The sequence below is a fragment of the Bombyx mori genome, chromosome 15 (assembly GCF_030269925.1).
Source record: "Bombyx mori chromosome 15, ASM3026992v2".
NCBI lineage: Eukaryota > Metazoa > Arthropoda > Insecta > Lepidoptera > Bombycidae > Bombyx > Bombyx mori.
Window position 1 is genome coordinate 11,593,839 of NC_085121.1, and position 20,708 is coordinate 11,614,546.

The 20,708-nt window shown below is 36.0% G+C and overlaps 1 protein-coding gene across 32 annotated transcripts in view; it reads right to left on the reverse strand.

Annotated features, from left to right (window-relative positions):
* oxr1 (oxygen resistance gene 1) overlaps positions 1 to 20,708 on the reverse strand; it is a 121,278-nt gene that overhangs the window by 18,712 nt on the left and 81,858 nt on the right. For 20 of the 32 annotated variants that reach the window (XM_062672281.1, XM_062672279.1, XM_062672280.1 and 17 more), the window contains 4 exons: positions 18,526 to 18,688; positions 16,852 to 16,990; positions 14,644 to 14,700; positions 13,392 to 13,484 (listed from right to left, as the gene is read on the reverse strand). In XM_062672281.1, coding sequence (XP_062528265.1) covers positions 13,392 to 13,484; positions 14,644 to 14,700; positions 16,852 to 16,990; positions 18,526 to 18,688 — 452 coding nt within the window. 32 annotated transcript variants of the gene reach the window in all.

The following is a 20,708-nucleotide window of genomic DNA, read 5'->3' on the forward strand; positions in this document are numbered from 1 at the left end:
ATGAATAATTAATTATAATAAAAGAATTTAGAAATAGTGAGGAAAATTAACTAAGCCGGTACTAAAGTTTTATGATTTAAATTAATTGTGGTCTTCGATTATGTTCAACGCGATAATGGTAAAATACTGATACATACAACGTGTATTCACGAAAAGGCGGTAGATAAGTAAAACGCAATGTAATACAATTAACGATCGGCTGACGCGCGCGTCCGACCGTCTCGTACGAGCATGTGCAGGCTCCTGAGATTAAGCACGGCTGTTATCCAGTCAGTTTTGTTTGTATTACATTGCTGTTTCAAGTTCAAAATTCAATATAAAGTTACAAACTATTATGATTTTATTCACAAAGAGTTACTACTAGAGTTCTATAATTTTTGGTCTTTGTGGTGAGGCTTAGGGGAGGCTTATATCCAGCAGTGGACGTCTGTGGGCTGATAAGAAGAAGAAGAAGTTATAAGGAGACCAGCAAAAATGTTATTCATATAATAAAAGAATAAGACCGAGTATCTTTATCGTTAGCTAAGCCTAAGCTAGGTTAAGCTAAGTAATTGAATATTAAGAATATATTATATGTTTTAAATTTCAGTTTATTTAACTGCAGTTTTGTACCGCCTGTGCCTCGGGAGTGGTACAATCCTATATAAATATGAATTTTATATCAATGCATAACATCACCTGTTACTTTAGAAGGCCTTATGCAAAAGTTGTCCAACGTAAAGTTTGTGTGTACAGGTTTTATTTAATCATAACAATTAAATAAAATTAATGACATTGTAAAATAAATTATCAGCCAATATCACGTACAATCAAAGATTATTAAATGGTTAAAAAAATATATACAAATGTTACATTAACAGTAGTAGAGAATAAAAAAAACGAATGTTTACCGTTTTGTAGGTTTAATAATTTGAAAAGCTAAAAATAACGTTTTAAATCAGTCACAAACCACGAATCTAGTTCAATAGGTGAAATGTTACGCCGCCGCGCCGAAATGAAGATCAAATATTCATTGTGACATATTCGGTTTTTTTTTCAAAACAAGACTCGATTCAATACAAAATTATTTTCACATCGACTGTAAGCCATTTTTCGCGTACCTAATTATTAACGTAATTAAATAAATAGCTCTTTTTGACTTTGCAATTATTTTTTTTTAAATTTAAGTACGCACTTGTTTTCATAAACAATCTTATGTTATCGGACGTCGTAACCACAGCCGATAAGAAAGAAATATCGTTTAATGAAAACATTTGTAATATGTATTAGCAGATTAATGGAATCGAATACCTTATAATGTTAATGATATTTAAACAGGAATCAACTAGGTCGGGTCTAACTTTTACAATAATCTCTTGTTTACGAATTTATGTCTATATTTTTTAAATTGGTTACCGTGTTAAGTGGTTACTGTATCTGATAGACTTATAAGACATGAGGTCTGAATCTCAATTGTATTGCAAAACGGCGGTCCTACTCTATAAATCCAAATTACTGTTACGTGGCAGAAATAGGTAAACCGGTTAAACCTATTCTTAGCCTTTAACGAGAGATTGTTTTATATGGCAATGTTTTTAATTCTGCATTTACGACCTTTTGGTTTTGACGCCGAGAAGTATTTCTTATAAAACTGTTTTTATGAAACGCGATGGCGTCATTACCAATTATGGTGCTTCGGTGTAATGTTCCTGTTTCGAATAAATAAATAGTTTTAAACCTTGCGTTGCTGATGGTCACTCGCCTTTCTATTTATAAATCGACGTTCAGTTAATTCACAGTTTTATTGAAAGTCTAGTTTCGCATTTCTTTTGTTTTGATTTCAAAAAAAAAAAAACTCGTGAACTATTCTAACCTAATACTTTCTAAAATTGAGTTCCAATTTCGGATACAATTCGAATAAAAACGAATCATGTCTTCAAGTTCGTCAAATTTATATTATTTGTGTTATTGATACCCGATAACAATAAATTCATTACACGACAAAAAAATATGCAAGAATAATTTGTCAATTTTTACCATTATTCACAAATAAATGTAGGTTAGTCGTGTCAAAATAAATCCATCGAGTGGTTATTAGATAAGTTCTATTATTTTATTGTTAAATCATTAAATGGTTCTCTTAATCCAATAAATTATGTCAAAAATATATGTGGGCCGTGTATTCATATATTCATATCATAGTGGAAATGAAGTTAAAAATTTTCATATGGAGTACACATTAACATCAGCTGTATATGATATTTCCGCTGTCACCTAAAGTATCTAAACGATTAAAAATATAGATTCTTAAATACAAATTCTTAATTCGCAATTCTAAAACCAGACACGTTTTCTGTCCTTCAAGAAAGAAAAAGAGAACACCAACTAAAAGTCATTGATGAATTGCGTCGCTATAAATAAGTCGCTTAGACGAACTACAATTGACTTAGCGAATGTACGATTGTTTATTTTTTAAATAGAGCGTCGCATTCTTAATGGTTCTACGATAGCGCGAACAAATAAAAAAAACTGTTTTAAGCAGATAAAAGTAACACGTGGTGGTCGACCAGTTCCCGTTCGCCATTGACGTTTTGTTACGGATGTAGCGGTCGCCTATTCGCGGATAGTTTTTTTTTTTAAATATATTCATTGACAGCGCACAGACTTCAAAATTAATATTTTAAGCGTTTCACATTAAGAATGTTTACCTGACACACACATTTATAGACTATTAACGAGTCGTAAAAAGTGTTCAGTATTACGTTCCGATTTTACGAGACAGTATCGGTCAATTTAGGTTTATTAATCGTGACGTTTATTTCCCGAGAGTCCGTTTGGCTAACGGTAATATTTCGGACGTCTTACCTTCTCGCTTTCGAAAGTTGAAGTCCTTTCGGTCGCCGTAGGGCTGAACCGAACCATTTCAATCCACGAAACGGTATGCATTTATACTAAAAATAAATTGCAACGAAATGTCAAACAGCGTAACGAGTTCAAACTAACTTATTTCACAACGTACGAGAATGATGCATCGTAAAAAAAAAAAAAAAACACGACATCAAAAACACAAGTTGCCAACGCTTAATTTAGAAATCACCCACACGACTGCAAGGTTTTGTAACCAAACACTGAACGACCGCGTCCGAGCGCCTCCGCTTATAAACAACAAAGCAATTTTTAATGTGTACGTTTTTAATGATTAATCGCGGCAAGTTTAAGTTGAGCCCGTTGAATTGTCACACTAAATGTGATTCTCTCGCTGGTACGTACAAACGAGTACCGTATCGTAAAGTTGATTGAAGACTAGAAAAGAAAGGCTCGCGGTACGATGGCTCCGTCGAGCCCGGCGCGGCGTCTGACTCTCACGACAAAAACTCCACGGTTACTTGACGTAGCACTGTGCAGGCTACGTGCGGAAACGAATTGTATGTTGAAATCAATTAACCACAAACAAATCAGGTTGCATATTTTAGAGCAAAGCCTCGAAGGAATCCATGCACTAATCGGTTCGAGCATTAAGCCACATTTAATAACAAGAATGAATTGAAATATTATGTTATTCTTATTATACTCGTATTACCCGTTTATACGTTTGGTATTAAAGTATGTAATTAAAATACATATATACTTATTTGCGCGCGGACCAGTAATTAGCTAGGTGTATATTTTTATTCATTACCGACTACGTAAATTGCACAAAAAATTGTACATAAATTGCATTTACACTACATTGTACATAAATTGCACATCTCTGTTTCGAAAACAATATATGAGTCGTCTATTATCAAAGGTGGCAATCTGTGCATTTGGACAAAAAAATGTTATTGATATGTCAATACAGATTGATTTGAATATAGTCGTCTCCTTCAAAGAATACGGTTCAAAACCTGCATTAAATAAAGGTTAATACTTAACTTGTTATTTATCTAAGATGTCGTTCAGAAGAGTTTTGTGACTGCCAATGGAATACAAAGTCTGGAATGGAGTATAATTCGTTTTTCTGATTTACCAATCATTGTCCAAAAGTCACATTGCCGGCTTTGATAATAGTCGACTCATATACTCGACAACTCCATAACAAATTTTTTTTTATTGCCCTTGTAGGCAGACGAGCATACGGCCCACCTGATGGTGAGTGGTTACCGTCGCCCATGGACTTCAGCAATGCCAGGGGCAGAGCCAAGCCGCTGCCTACCGCTTAATACTCTCCACAAGCCTCGTTTGAAGAAGGACATGTCATAGCGCTCGGGAAACACCGTGGAGGGGAGCTCATTCCATAGCCGGATGGTATATGGCAAAAATACCTCTGGAAACGCGCTGTGGATGACCGCAGTAGCTCCAGGTAATATTGATGAGCTCTACTCCGATGGCGGGCTGTGCGATGGTAAAAACGAGATGCCGGCATTAACTCGAACAATTCCTCAGAGCACTCCCCATGGAACATACGGTACAAAATACAGAAGGAACCGAAGTCCCTCCGCAGACTCAGAGGTTCCAAACGATCCGTGAGAATGGATGGATGGAACAACTCTAGTGAGACCGAGAAAAAATATGAACAAAAAGTTATTTCAACAATAACTGACACGTAATTCAAACGAGACGACCTCATGTCTCAAGAGAAGGAGGGTGGCGGTAATCATGTTCATATAACTATGGACTCCGGTAATAATTTAACAAGCAATAGAATGCTATTTGAGAGTAGTACATGGTATAATCTCATCATCATCATCGTCAGTCCCCACAGTCGTCCACTACTAGACACAGGCCTCTCTAAATTTACACCACTGAGTCCGGTCTTCGGTTCTCTTCATCCATTTTAGCCGACCAACTTTCGAAGGTCAGCGCACCACCATTACATATATCAATGCGTGATCTCCACTCAAGAACCTTTCTGCTTCAGAGATTGTCGGTTTTAGGGCATATTTGTCCAGCCCACGGTCACTTCAGCTTACCGACATAATCTCAACCCTCAAATTTTTGGAATAACCGTTGATAAGGATGTATTTGATAGATAACACATGATATAAGCTTATGTGATCACTACTGAATTATTATTACGGGCTAACAGCACATAAAACTAATCCTATGAGTCAAGAGGCGGTTCTCTTCTTCGCACTTTTCTCTGGGAAAGATTACGTTATACTTCTGCAGTATATTATAAACAGTATATTTATATTTTTATGCATATTAATGCATACATCACCTGTTACTTTAGAAGGCCTTATGCAAAAATTATGCATTAAATTTTATCGTTCATACAGGTTTTATTAACGAATGGAGGTTATGATTTCTTATATGCTGTCAAAAATAAGGCATCCGGGTTTTTATATTTGTGACAATAGTACTACTAGCAAAGCAACCTTTTTTTTGTTTAAATAAGCGACTTTCTATAAATGTCTTCCTGAGATATAATTTATAACACAGTATGTGATGCTTAACCGCAGTTTATTAAGTTGAAAGATGCTACATTATTAAGTAGTAATATTAATTTAGAAGATAAGAAAAACTGTATTAAAAAAAAAACGTATCATATTATTTTGTACTAGTAAAAAAGTCTTTTGAGTTGTGACGGGTACAACCATCGTATGCTACATTAATTATATCTATGATAATTTCATCAAATATGCACAACTATGATTAGCCAAGAATTGTCTTGATCAAGTTAGCTTTTGTGATTTTATAATGCTATAGACAGATATTTAATAAAATTCCAAAAATGACAATACTTTTTATACTCTTTTTCTTTGCAATTTTACGTTCTTGGCTTAAAACAATTTTATTCACTATTGAAACTAAAAGTACTATACGGTTCCTAATTATTATTTTTAGTTTAGCTCCAAGAATTTATTTTTTATTAGCAACAGTGGAGATAATAACAATTTTAACAGGTATGAAAACATTTACGGGGCATTTCTATTTTACGAAATACATGGCATGAACGTTTTAAATTACTTCAAAAACCCATCAAAACCAGCTCAAACCAAGAGAAAAAAGTTCAGAAAAGTCTAATTTAAGTGCTTTTATATCAAACTTCATATTATAATAAGGGTCGTGATAAAGATTAACAATAATTATGCAGGGTAGGAAATCATTGTGTGATGAATTTTAAAAATATGGCTTGGCGTTCGAAGTCCGTAACATTTATCGATAAACATCATATTTATTTATATACACGAATTGTATTCTAAAATGCAGTTCTTGATGAGCAGATCGCACAAGGCTTGTTGTGCATTTAACACTAAGTTATTGTTTTGTTTGTATATGAACTTGGCGACGTGTTGACAATTAACAACGATTAGCGCCCAGACGAGAGCAAAGGGAATTATGACGCCAGATCGGTTTTAATTGAAGCGTCTCAGTGAGTATAGTTGACATGCAAATTAATTGTGAAGCCATAAAATAATAAACAACTATGAGCGACGTACTTGTGGATAATAATGAATTAAGGTTTATTATTGGAAGTCATTTCTTATCTTTGAAATAGATACAATAAAGTAAATCGAACTGTTGTTATATGCAAGATAAGCTGAAAATTTCTAGAAACTTATTTCTTGATAAGTAAACGAGACAATATTCAAATTAATTATGAAGAAACAAGAATAAATACTTGTTGGGGATGGACATAGATATAGTGAACTTTTCATCTCATTTGAGAGCGGGTACTATTTGATTCGATGGGATAACGTCAAATGTCAACGCGCGGGGTTATTATAGCCTGTGGTCCGGAAGTACAGTGAGGCCGAATTTGCCAGATTAGAATGAAGGAACCAAAGCAATGTACGCGAACGCGGGGTTAAGCGGCGGATTCGAGACGGTGTACCCACTGCGTTTGATGTTTGAATTAGTAGCATATTAACATATTATGTAGTCATTCCATGACGATGTTAAAATCATAGATACAAGTCCATCAAGCCCATGCGATGGACCGACCAAGTCAACTCGGTAATTAGCCGCTATTTACGTGAGTTGCTACACTCACCATAAACACCTCACCACAAACCGGGAGTAGTGTCGATTGCTCGTGAGGCGCATAAAATTTGCCCACAGCAATGATAATTAATGACGACCACAACCGCTCTGACAAGAGTGATACGACAAAGAAGAAAGAATCATCATCACCGATGAACAATATACACTATAATATTATTATGATAGATAGATTCACTGGTGGTAGGACCTCTTGGGAGTCCGCACGGGTAGGTACCACCACCCCGCCTATTTCCGCCGTGAAGCAGTAATGCGTTTCGGTTCGAAAGGTGGGGTAGCCGTCGTAACTACACTGAGACCTTAGAACTTATATCTCGAGGTGGGTGGCGCATTTACGTTGTAGATGTATATGGGCTCCAGTAACCACTTAACACCAGGTGGGCTGTGAGCTCGTCCATCCATCTAAGCAATAAAAAAAAAAAGATAAGCCATGTATTGTAAATGTATCATGATATCCAGGAGACGTTCCGTGGAAACCCTCAGGATATCCAATGGGCCTGTGAATATGGCCCTTACGTCGCGTACAGTTCGCAAAAACGAAAACAGGTGACAGTGCCGATGATTCCTGACAGAGTAATACTGAAAATTACTTTCGCTCCGTTTTAAATATCATTTTTGGGACGACACGTTACGTAACACATTTAAAAATCAACCGAGGCCCGGGAGTCTCGAAGGAGTGCGGGAAAGGCGGCTGCCAACTGTCTTTTGGGTTGTATTAAAATATCATGAAATAAACAATGACACAATTTCGTTTAAAGTCAAATATTTACGCTCAATTTAAGCTATCCTTTTATTTGATTATGATGATGATGAACTAAACTACTATAATTTTTTAACATAATAAATGCTTAAAATTTTTATTTGTGTCATCTCCAAGGAATTTTTGGTTATTGAACAAACGTAAACACATTTCTCTAATCACCAGTTTCCGTTAAACGAACAACGGAAATTTTCCAAAATAAATTTTGGAATATTAAATTTTAATTGATGTCGGACCAATTATCAAAGAAAATCTTCCACCAGGCAATTAGTTGCAAGTTGTGCTTGTAAATTGATTTATCACTTGTGTATACATAGTTAGTAATGACGATTTTAAAGATCTGTATCGTTTTAAAATTAAATTATGTAATTATTATTTTTGTAATACATTTAACTCTACGTCACGAGATGATAGTGTCTTCTTCGATCATATATATAATAAACAAAAAATAAACAAAAAATCATATATATACATATTTTCGTCATTCCATTTTCTTTTCACTCTCAATCGTGAACTGGACTTGTCGAATTAAATCGTCTATTTATGTTAAATCCACAGCTGTCACGGCCAGTTCACAGCTTCAATTAAAACAGAGATCGCTATATCAATACTGCCACAATAATTTTACGTCGCACAGGTAATTTGCGATGCATATCGCGATGAGATAAAGCCGTATTATTCACTTGAATACATTCAAACACAAAACGAATCATTAGCTTATCTGTTCATCTGTAGCAATATTCTATATATGTATGTATGTAGACTATTTCTGCGCTGAAGCAGTAATCCGTTTCGGATAGAAGGATGGGACAGCCGTTATACTGCAAAAATTGAAACCTTAGAACCGATGTCTGAAGATGGGTGGCGGCATTTATGTTGTTGATGTCTATGGATTCTGGTGACCACATCGTGTAATAAAATCAAACCCGTAAAATTATAATTTGCGTAATTACTGGTGGTAGGACCTTTTGTGAGTCCGAACGGGTAGGTAACACCACCCCGCCTATTTCTGCCGTGAAGCAGTAATGCGTTTCGGTTAAAAGGGTGGGGCAGCCGTTGTACTGTACAGACTGTACTAAGACCTTAGAACTCATATCTCAAGGTGGATGGCGGAATTTACGTTGTACATATCTATGAGCGCCGGTAACCACTTATCACCAGGCGGGTCGTGAACTCGTCCACCCATATAAGTTTTTTTTTATCAACAAAAAATACTTTTTTAAATTCAAAACAAAATTAGGGAAGCCAATAAATACTTTTACGGTTTTAAAATCGCGTTTATCATCTAACTCAATAGATTCTCTTATGATGAGGATCAAATCAAAAGTCAAATACACTCAAAGATCTATAAGTATACAATTATAAAATTCTAGTAAAGTCCAAAGTATAAAATTCTTTCTGCGTGTAAAGAAACGGAATTGTCATTATTATTATTTTTATAAATACTACTCCGAGACGTTTACGACCATGCAGAACCGTACAACATTCGAAATTTCGGAAACAGTACAATGAAATTAATAAGCCCGAAATTAAACCGTAAAACTCGTTTTATTAATGTCTACTACTACACACGCGCAAAACCAAAGAAAATACGACTTTACTAAATAAATTTTAATTTTTTTCTGATCGTATTCACAATGTTCACATATTAAATAATTGGAAGTTTTTATTGTTGTACTGGACCCAGTTTGGACCACAGAATGTGACTTCATCGAAAGCTTCAAGGTAAACAACTCGTGGAAATAGTAATCTATAATAAGTTATTTATTAGCATATATATATATATATATTTTTTTACATATTCAAATGTTAACTTCGAGTGTCGATATCCGCAACGAAGGTATTTTTCCAGTGCTCGTTTCTATCAGCATAAACGCATCGAATAATACAGTAAAGCCTTTTATTCGCGGAGTATATGTTGCGTAAATATGCCGCGAATACAGAAACCGTGAATATGGCGTGATAATTTACATATTATATAATTATTGGGGATACCTACGTATCTCGGTGACAATATAGAAAACATACTTTAGGCATACTTGTAATAACATTAAACTTTTTTATTAGTCTTGACGACGCCTTTCAAAGGATATTCGGTTGGATACCTGCATATTGGAATCCTTTTTATAAATGTGTATTTACAGATGTACCAATAAGATCCGAGAATAAATAAATTTTTAGCAGCTAATATAGGAATTGGCTGGCTTATTTTTGTAGGCAGTGGTAAACGGATTCCTGATCTTCTTCGTTTGGTTCCTCTTAATTAAATTCGTAATAAAACGAAAAATAAGTTAATTTTGCACAATCATTCAGTTCTGAAATAACACACAGAAATAGGCTTTTTGATCACGTAGATTAAGCTTATAAGCTTAAAATTTACAAATTATCAATTCGCAACTTTATCTTTGTATCGTTTTTTATTAATTTATTTATTAAAAACCTACCAATAAGTTAAAGCTATTTCAAAACAAACTGTTAACATCCCACCATATTAATTATTTTTATTTTATCCATTACATTTTCAATCAATACAATGGTTATTTTGTCGGTTTTCACGAGTCATACACATAATTAGGAATATTTTAAAAGTTTAATCTGGCATTTATAATTTCCACTTTATTATCTCAGACGGCTTTCTTTTCAATTTCAGTTTTCGTGGCCACGGACGATTCAGGTCAGTCGTATTAATTATAATACAATAGGTGTCAAAAGTCGGCTCTCTAAGCGGCCGGAAATGCTTGTACAATGCGCGGACGATTTATCAATTGACTATTGTCGCAGATTACGAGCGCTTTATACAAAGAATCAAAAAGGAAATTGCATTCAAATGAAAACAGGAAATGGTGAAGAAAATTTTAACCTTTAAATATAACACACCAGAATATAACACATTTCGTTAACGTTGTCTGTGAGAATTTAGAAACAGGCTTCGCAACACTTTAATACATACTTCTTTTTTTTACTATTGAAAGATTACTGGTGGCCCGGAGGCCTTTCCAGTTTCACCAGGACTGGTGGGTGAACAAAGGGTCAGCCAGAAGGGGTTGGATTTGCTAACAGCTGCCCGAGCGCAACCGAAGGAGACCTAACAACTCAAGAGCAGCTGTTTCGTGAATGAATCTACTACCGGATCGGACTTGCGACCCACTGAGAAGATCCGGCGAGAAACTCAGCGAGCTGATCCATGGGTTAGGTTGCACGGCGAACTCTTTGTCGAGTTCGACGAGTACGGTTACCGGGGTCCCTAAGCCTGCTCCTAGTGTTAGAGCTGATGGCGTCTAATGCAAAGGTTATTGGATCTGATGGATCCGTAAGGACTAAAACTTCCACCTACGAGACCTTTAACTGGCTCAAAGTATTCAGTTATATTACAATAACTACACTGGCTATTTAAATTGTCAGGTCTTTCGTAATAAAATAGAAATTTGCCCAAGAGTTCGGTCCATACTTAGAAACTATTAAATATGTACATACTACATACATACATTAAATTATTATTTATATTTCATTTCCAAGACACTCTTATCTATCCTGCTAAATTAAACTAACAAATTAATTTCTTAGTATTTCATCCATTTTGAAAGACGATCAAGTAATAACAAAATAAATTATTAGGTCATTGTTTTTCATACACGAAGCCTGTTGTTCAAGCATACTTGGGTTAATGTTTACAAGATTTCAAAAAAAGATGTTTACACAAAAAAGTTAATGAATTTTACACAACAAAATTTTACATAAAAACACCGATTCTGATTCAGTTTTAACCAACGTTTTTTTTTCTCTTTTTATTTGACCTTCGCGTGTCGACTTCCTTTTAAATATGCATTAATAAGTACAATAAATTAACTATTCACTATGATGACATTTCGCAACCTTACTTATTTTAATAGACAACAATTCCTTCAAAATTAACGATATTCAATATGACAAAAACATTAAATATGTTGTTATTAACAACGTTTTTAATTTCATTTCGTTGAGCAGACGACCCGACCATTGGTTCACAGGTCACCTGAACCCACAAATAACGAGAATACTAATGCCAACCTTGAGCCATTGCTTTAAAGTTTACATTGCATTAGCCTTTCAAATCGGAACGCATAGATGAGGACAACAGACCGATGACTGCAATATAGTAGCAGTATCGTGATTAATAAATAAACCAGACAGATCAAACTGTATCTTAATCCAGTCCGTGAGTAGCTGGAATGGCTGCCAGCGATTAGGTCCGCGAAAAAATCTTAATGAAGCATCTGGTGCTAAGTGGTTGTCGGAGCCCATAGACATATTTTTTTGGTACAATTCCTTATTAGGAAAGGCAAGGGGTCTAAGCCCATACAGCTTTGTCTGTTCTATATAATTTCTGAAATAAATTTTCAAAAAAGCCAAAGCCAGGTCTTATACGATTTATATTATATCTTGAAATAAAAATTTCATTAAGGCCGAAGCCAAGTCCTATAATAATTTCTTCCGCCCATAGACAATAAGTACGTAAATGCCACCACCCACCTTGAAACATGAGTTCTAAAGTCTCATTTTTAAAGTACAGCGGCTACCCCACCCTTCAAACCGAAACGCTTTACTGCTTCACGGCAGAAATAGGCAAAATGGTGGTAACCTGCCCGTGCGTGCTCACAAAACGTCGCATCACCAATACAAATCACCAAACATTGTGTCTTAAAGACCACTTTAAACATAGAACGGTATTAAAAATATTATTAATCACTGATTAAATTCGAAGTACCTCAAATTGTTTCGAGAAAAAACATGACCTTAGGCTACAATATTATGACGTTTATATTCGCCATCAAATACGCAGGTTCAAACAAACAATGCGTACGTACCATTTGTTGAAAAAATAAAGCAATTTGTAATTCAGATTGCATTCGTACATAATAATTATTATAATAGGTACTTGTGAAGGGTCGATGAATTTGGTGCCGAGTCTGACGCAGAGGCATTCAAATATGAATCTTTCTAGAAAACGCTTTTTGGTTGCGTCGACAACCCTTATATGAATCTTTCTAGAAAACGCTTTTTGTTGCGTCGACAACCCTTATTTGTATTCCAGTTATTATGTAAATATGTAGCACGGCTTTACTGAGAAGTATTTTCGAATTCAAATTTTGAAAACGTCAAACTTTAACATTTCACGCACAAACACAGTCGTTGAAGATATATTTATTTTAATTTTAGAACTTTATACAGGTGCATCTGATTTGAATAGTAGAATATTCTATGTGCTTCACATGCACTATACATGTTGTTCTATTGGCGACAGCTAACAATCACTATGAACTCTACAAACATTAGTTTTTTTTTTGATTAACAAACGAGCAGTGCAATTCTAGATCAAAGGATTCAGCATCACATTCGTGCCACTAAACTATGTACGGGATGAATACGACTCCGCTCTTAACATTTCACTTACGCGGAAAATAATTGTTATTAGTACTAAATCAAACATAATTTCACGTTTTCAGAACGTTTGTGATAAGATTAGACTTGATTAAAGCCATTTGAAAGCCATTGGCCAAATCTCGTATTGCTTAGAGGCGCGTAGCGATCGTGATGATACACGGAGCAGTAATGGGTTCAATTGATTTATGTACAGGGAATATCGCGAGTAGTATTCATCCGTTGTGTGACTGCCAGAGGGCCGTACCTCCTGCTGGGGTTCCTCGCCGAGCGAGTCGCCCAGTGCCTCAGCCTGGCTCTTCATTATAGAATATATTTTCACGTATGGCGCCTTCAGGAGCTACACGCAACCGCATATATTAGTACGTATCACAGTTATGTGTCTCGTGTCAACTTCGCGATCAAAATAAGAATGAGATGGTCAATGACCTTTAGCTGTCAAATGACATGTCACAAAAGATGATCTAATTATTTTTTTTAGAGTAAAACATTAAAGCTACGATTATTTTTTAAATAGTTTAAAATAACGTTATTTGTTGTCGTATTTCAATTTTACTAAAATGATTTACTCATTTTTATTTTGGTCGTCTTAATTATGTATGTCGTATGCATTGTTTTTACGATCGAAAGTATTCTTTGTAAAATAAATTAGTTTATTTATTATGTGGCGCTGTATGTGACACACAAATCGGGCATTTCATGAACCTTATTAGCGTGTGTACGATGCTTCCGAGAACTGTTTTGAAAACACTGTCCCCAATATTTGGAGTGGATTAAACGAGGACAAATTAACTACACGTCAAAACGCCTCTGGAATGCTATTTAATATTATAACTATTATTATAATGTTTACAACGTTATAGCTTTAACGTAACGAAGACGAGCAAGAGAGAAAAAAACAACCATTCAGATGTGCCTTATTCGATGTAAAATGTCCAATGTGTACCGTAATGTGGAATGTGAGTTTGAGTTGCGAAATCGTCAGTAAGTGTGAAAGCGTTGTTAGATCGTACATTATATTAAAAATCATTTGTAAATTATTCGAATAGCTAATTATAATAACTAAAATGGAGTTGGACAGGACGTAAGCTACGTTGCAGAAAAATAAATAAGTGGAGTAAACGAGTAAGTTTATGGTATTTTGTCCGAAAACAAGATGGAGTGACGATATACGTCTAACCCTAGGACCATACTGGACCCGAGTTGCAGAGGACCAAGCTCAATGGAGAGAGCTGGAGGAGGCCAATTTTTTTTTATTGCCCCTGTAGGCAGACGAACACACGGCCCACCTGATGGTAAGTGGCTACCGTCGTCCATGGACTTCAGCAATGCCAGGGGCAGAGCCAAGCCGCTGCCTTGTCCACGCCTATGCCACGAGGCACGCGAGATATATTATAAGAAATAAAATGTATAAACACAAAAAATGTTCAATTGCATCATGCATGCAGTTCGGAATTAAAGGGCTTTATTATTATTATTATAATTATAATAATTCTTACCTCCCATGACTCGCGCGTGATGTCAGACACGTCGTCGTTGCTGCTGGCGCGATCGTCCTGCGACGAGTAATCTCAGTTCAAACATTGCGTAAATTAATTACGTAGCTATTAGTTAAATTTAATAATTATCTCCGCGTAAATCAAGTCAACGCGAATCTCTTATCTTTTAGTGTAGGCAACTGTATATATTATAAACAGGTAAAGGAAGAAAACAGTTTCATTTTCTTCTCTGTTTTTCAAACGATTTTCTTATTTTTTGTTTCTAGTAGATATTGACAAGCTGTAGTGTTGTCAATTAAAATTAATTGGATTTTTTTTTCAAATGTCAATGAGAGGGCAAGAATATGCTTTATTGTAGTACACCAAAATAAATAAAAATGTAAAAAATTAAATACAAAAAAGTACAAAGGGCAGTCTTATCGCTAATAGCCATCTCTGTTAGAGAACAATTACAAAACGAAGAGAAAAAGTGTAATACGTAAGTGAATATCGATCTTGAGATTTCAGTGATTATGGTCGAATTTCGATCATATGCGATGTTTTATACTACGGGGAAATTTGTTTCCGGTGGAAGTCAATATCTTTGTTACGCACATTAACGGTCCAGGATTACCTACTCATTTTTGTGCGGTGTCTACGGTAAGTGAAGTCTATCAATGTTTTAATCTAATGCCTTGTTGTGGTTCATATGGATACCAGCAACAACAGTCACAATCGAGCCGTTACGTAATGAGGATTCGCTTCAAGCCTCGTTTTAAGAAGCACACGCCATATTGTCTGGTGTATGATAACAAACAATCTCTTTTTAGACGTTGTGATGTTGTCTATCAGTACTCGATGACGGTAATGAACATGTAAAGCCGTGTCTGTGTTTGTACATTTGATTAATATTGAAATTCGAAACATTATCTAACTTGATGGATGAAAACAATTTTATTCGCATTCACTTGTTATGTATCCAAATCGGGATCAGTATAAGATATGAACTGGAAATCGAGTACAGTATATAAAAAACATATTATGTCCAGTTAAATCTACATTACTTTATATTAAGTGAGCAATCGTGGGGACACGAGATAACACCATCAATCTGACCCGGAACCTCTTGGTTGGGACATACCACTGCGTGATAATTGTACCGAAATCATACAAGTTTTTTTTTAAATGTCAAAACTGTTTACATCACAGCATTATCGCGACGATAACTCCACGACTCTTTACGCGGTCGTAAATTACTTGGGTGATTGTACGAGTTCGGACTGGATAAATCTTTTATTAGCGGCTATAAACATTTTTTTTAATTTATACAACAATGTGTACATTTTTAATACGTACAGAAACTCATATAAACAAAGCCCCTAATCATTATGGTACACAATAATAAAACGTTGACTGTGAATTGGGCTAGCAAAACAATCTGCTTTTTCGGTCGAGATATTTATGTTTAAGCCCGCCTTCCGTATATCTTTTGTATTCAGCCTATTTTCAAAAGATAACAAGTGACGTCACTGACGTAAAACTTCAATCGTCAACTTATCAATCAAGTCTACGAACTCTAAAACGGTTTCGGGACATTGTGGTTGAGGACTGATGAAAAAGCCATCAAGCAAGCATATACATACATTTTATCTTCATTCGTTTTGTAAATAAACGGGATTTGTTCTTTTTTTATAATAAATTTTTACTGGCTTGGAAACAAAGTACTTTAAGCCTAATCAGTTTTCCTGTTTCTTAATCACTTCATTTCACAATAATTATATTGAAGTGACTGTGTTTTTAATGAATTTGTATAAAGGTACGAAGCACTTTGGGCTGTTTAATAGTTTGTCCATTGTCCAAGCGGCGGTAGACATTATTAGATAAAATATCGCACATATCACTCGCGAAAACTAAACGATGCATATTGAATACGGAACACTTAAACAACAAATGGCTTATATCACAAATGTCATTCCAGTTGCAGTAAATATGTACATCTGACATTTCCTGTATTATTCAATCTTGTTAAGAATGGACTTTGTTTTTTTTTTTATTTTATTTTTTATGACTTGGTGACAGAGACCTTTATTTAGGTCATATCTTATTTGGAAAATGTTCATTACTTTGGGGTCACTACACTTCACTTCACTAAATTTTGTGATTTAAAATGGAATTTGTCGTTTTGCTACGGCACAGACTATATCAAATTAGTTTAATTAATTTATTTACCTTATTGCCAGGCTTGGGGTCGTCGTCGTCCCACTCGGTGTCGCTATCGATGAGCTCGTAGCCCTGAGCGGTGACGTCACCGAGGGGCCCGTACCGGTCCGGTACCCAGTGAGTTAGGAACTTGAATAGGTCGTCGACGCTGTTAAACAAACACTTCGACGTCTATCAATTTTCCAGATGTTTCTGTACTGGGAGAGCGTATTGTGAGCTGCACAAGTAGACTAGACCCTGGATATTTGCGTAGCAGTGATGCGTTAGGTTTTAAGAGTTTTAGAGACGGTTTTTACATTGACTTCGTAATCATTTCACAACACTATGTAACTATACTTGATACCATAGAACTTATATCTCAAGGTCGGTGGCGCATTTACGTCGTAAATGTCTATGGGCTTCAGTAACCACTTAACACCAGGTGGGCTGTGAGCTCGTCCACCCATCTAAGCAATAAAATAAATAAAAAACACGTTCGTACTAAGACATCTGCCCTAAACATTTATACATAATTTTAAACTGACGCTGTGTGACGTCACCGTCCATCTTCTTGCCTATTTCTATCGCAAAGCTATCACAGCTTGTAATTTAAAGAGAAAGATTGTTCTAATCAAATTCGACCCTCCAGCCTCCCAACTGTTACAGTGGACGGTGGCAATCACGTGGTCTGTAGATATATTTGTTCCGGTAATGTGTCTGTCCACTTTCAATAGAACTATATAAAGAGCAGAGTTGACTAGCAAATCCGAATCAGGATGAACGCGATTTGTAAAAACAAGAGAAAATTTATTGTAATATTAAAGATATCGATAATTTTAACCGACTTCGTATAAAGTGGATTGGGTTCATTGCAGTTCAGTTTATTATGAAGGACATGTCTAGAAATTATGACTCTTGTTTGTACAATTTGTAAACAATTAACAATTGTGATAGCTTTATTAAAAATCACAAAGTGGCACTTGAACTTGAACGGTCTAATCAGTAAACTTAACTATTGTGTTTTATTTATTATAGGTACTTGATCATTTTATTCTTCGAAATATTGTATCATCATATTGTAGTTTGTAGTTAAAAGCCGTGCGTGTAATAAATAACCTTTGCTAGTAAATTTAAATTAATGAACGAATTTAATGCTGGCCGTTTTACACTTTGACTTTCTTTTTTGAATTCACCGAGAATAGAAAATTTGTTTAATATTTCTACCGTGGTACTATTTAATTAAAAATAAAACCTTCTAATAGTCTCGGGCTCTCATTTTTTATTCATTGCTTAGACGGGTGGGCGAGCTCACAGCCACCTGGAGTTAAGTGGTTACTGAAGCCCATATACATCTACAATCTAAATGCGCCACCAATCTTGAGATATGAGTTCTAAGGTCTCAGTATAGTTACAACGGCTGCCCCGCCTTTCAAACCAAAACGCATTACTGCAAAACGTACCTACTCGTGCGGACTCACAAGTGGTCCTACCACCAGTAATTACGTAAAATATAATTTTGCATTTTTATTACACGATGTTATTCCTTCACCGTGGAAGTCAACCTGCGGGATTCGAACACCGGTGCATCGCTAGATACGAATGCACCGGACGTTTTATCCTTTAGGCCACGACGACTTCAAAAGCATTTAAGGCAGTAACCAAGAATCGATTAGAATATTGGTTTAAATAATAAGCGAAACTTACCGATTGCGTGGGATTCCGAACCAGTATTCCGGCTTCATCCGTTTCCGTCCGTACGACATGAGCGGCGTGGTGCGCGGCAGCGGGCGGCCGGCCGGCTTGCCCATGCGGAGCCGCAGGTACAGCGGGGGATCGTCGCTGGGACGCGCCGGTCTGGGTATTAGCTCTATACGCAAAACAATCAAACCCGCAAAATTATAATTTGCGTAATTACTGGTGGTAGGACCTCTTGTGAGTCCGCGCGGGTGGCTACCACCACCCTGCCTATTTCTGCCGTGAAGCGGTAATGCGTTTCGGTTTGAAGAGTAGGGCAGCCGTTGTAACTATACTTGAGACCTTAGAACTTATATCTCAAGGTAGGTGGCGCATTTACGTCGTAGATGTCTATGGGCTCCAGTAACCACTTAACACCAGTTGGGCTGTGAGCTCGTCCACCCATATAAGCAATAAAAAAAACACTTTACTATTAAACAACCGCGGCCTAATCTTTTTTGACGTGATTCTTCTTCCTAGTCGTACACTCTTGACAGATTGGTCGTGGTCACGCATCAGTCGGATCCTGTGATACAGATGCTATCTATCGCTATGCGACGCTATGTGGCATAGTGTTTCGCAGAGTGAGAGCAATTATTTATGTTGGAGTGAGTCACAGACTATATGAGGTCGGTCCATCGTGTTGGAGATCGTCCGCGAGATCTTTTGCCCTCGACTTTCCCTTGCACCACCAACCGCTCAATAGAGTACTCATTACAATGTATCCGAAGATTTTTAGCCTTAATAATAGGCTCAATAGTTTTGACGTGATAACTTCGTATACGATGTAAATCGATGAACAACGCACACACGAAAAAATGTTCAAAAGTTCATTTGCTCATAGGAACGAATAAGAAAAGGTGGTCGACTTCCAAAAAAAAAAAAAAACATTTTTATATAATGTTTCCATGATGAAAAAAATACATATATTTTCTTTACTATTACATTACGTAAGTTGGTTCGCTAACGGGATTAACCCGTCCAAAATTGAAGTCACGGTCATTTCGTTTAGCGTCTAGATAATAACAATTAAATCAATAAGTAATGAAGTTTATGGAATGATATTTATAGCTTCGTCCTAAAACGGTTTCGTTATTGTGTTCGTGCTAATTTTATAAGTCAAATTTCCTTTTATGATTATCAATCAAAGTGCATTTTGTTACTTTTTTGTTAGACAGGAAAAACACAGTTTTGTTCAGAGATTACGAAAGGAAATCGGTACATTTTCATGTTACAGATGATTTTTAAACAAAAAAAAAACCTTTTACGGTTTTACCTCAACATTTCGGATTGTCTACAATTTTTTACATTCGAACATACGAAATCGGAGAAATAATATAATGACAACAAAAACGCGATATCATTCCGTAAGAATAGCTTTAATTGTGTCTATTCGCAAAAACCGAAGACATTACTATATAAACCCACAATTTAAATGCAATCATTGTTCATGTCGTTGGTGAAACTTTGCTAGTTTGCTGTCAGCCCTGCAATGGTCAGCATTCGGAATTCTATCAATCATAGTCATCCAGTCTCTTTCTTTTTAGAATACATTTGCTGGGTATTTTGTTATTGCCTCAATAAGCAGGCAAGCGTACGGCCCACCTGATGTTGAACCGTTACAGCGGAGTTGCTACCTACCATTTAAATTCCAAGTCATTTCTAGTTACCTAATAATGTCTCTACAAAGAGTGGCTCCCAAATTTTAAATCTCAAGTCTAAATGTGGTTAGCGACAATGATGTTGTGGCCTAACAATGCGCTCTGACGTCAGTATTTTTATACTACATCAACACGAGTACTTGTATATGTGCATAATCGTTATGCATTTTTTATTGCCTTAGACCAGCCTTTCCCAAAGTGACCGATAACGCCCCCTTGTGGGCGCTGCAGGCTTAAAGAGGGGCGGTAAGAGACCCAGAAAAAAAAGGGGACGTTGTGTAGAGGCTTTGGTGGCGTTTTTTAATTTCATCTTGGACTCTAAAACACCGACCGAGCTCTCGTTATAGCGGTTTTTAAATAGGTGAAAAAATGGGGACGCTACAAAATAATTTATTCTCAATGGGCAGCAGACGAAAAAAGTTTGGGAGCCCCTGCCTTAGACAGACGAGCCTAAGGTCAACCTGTTGACCAACGCTCATGAACGTCACAAAT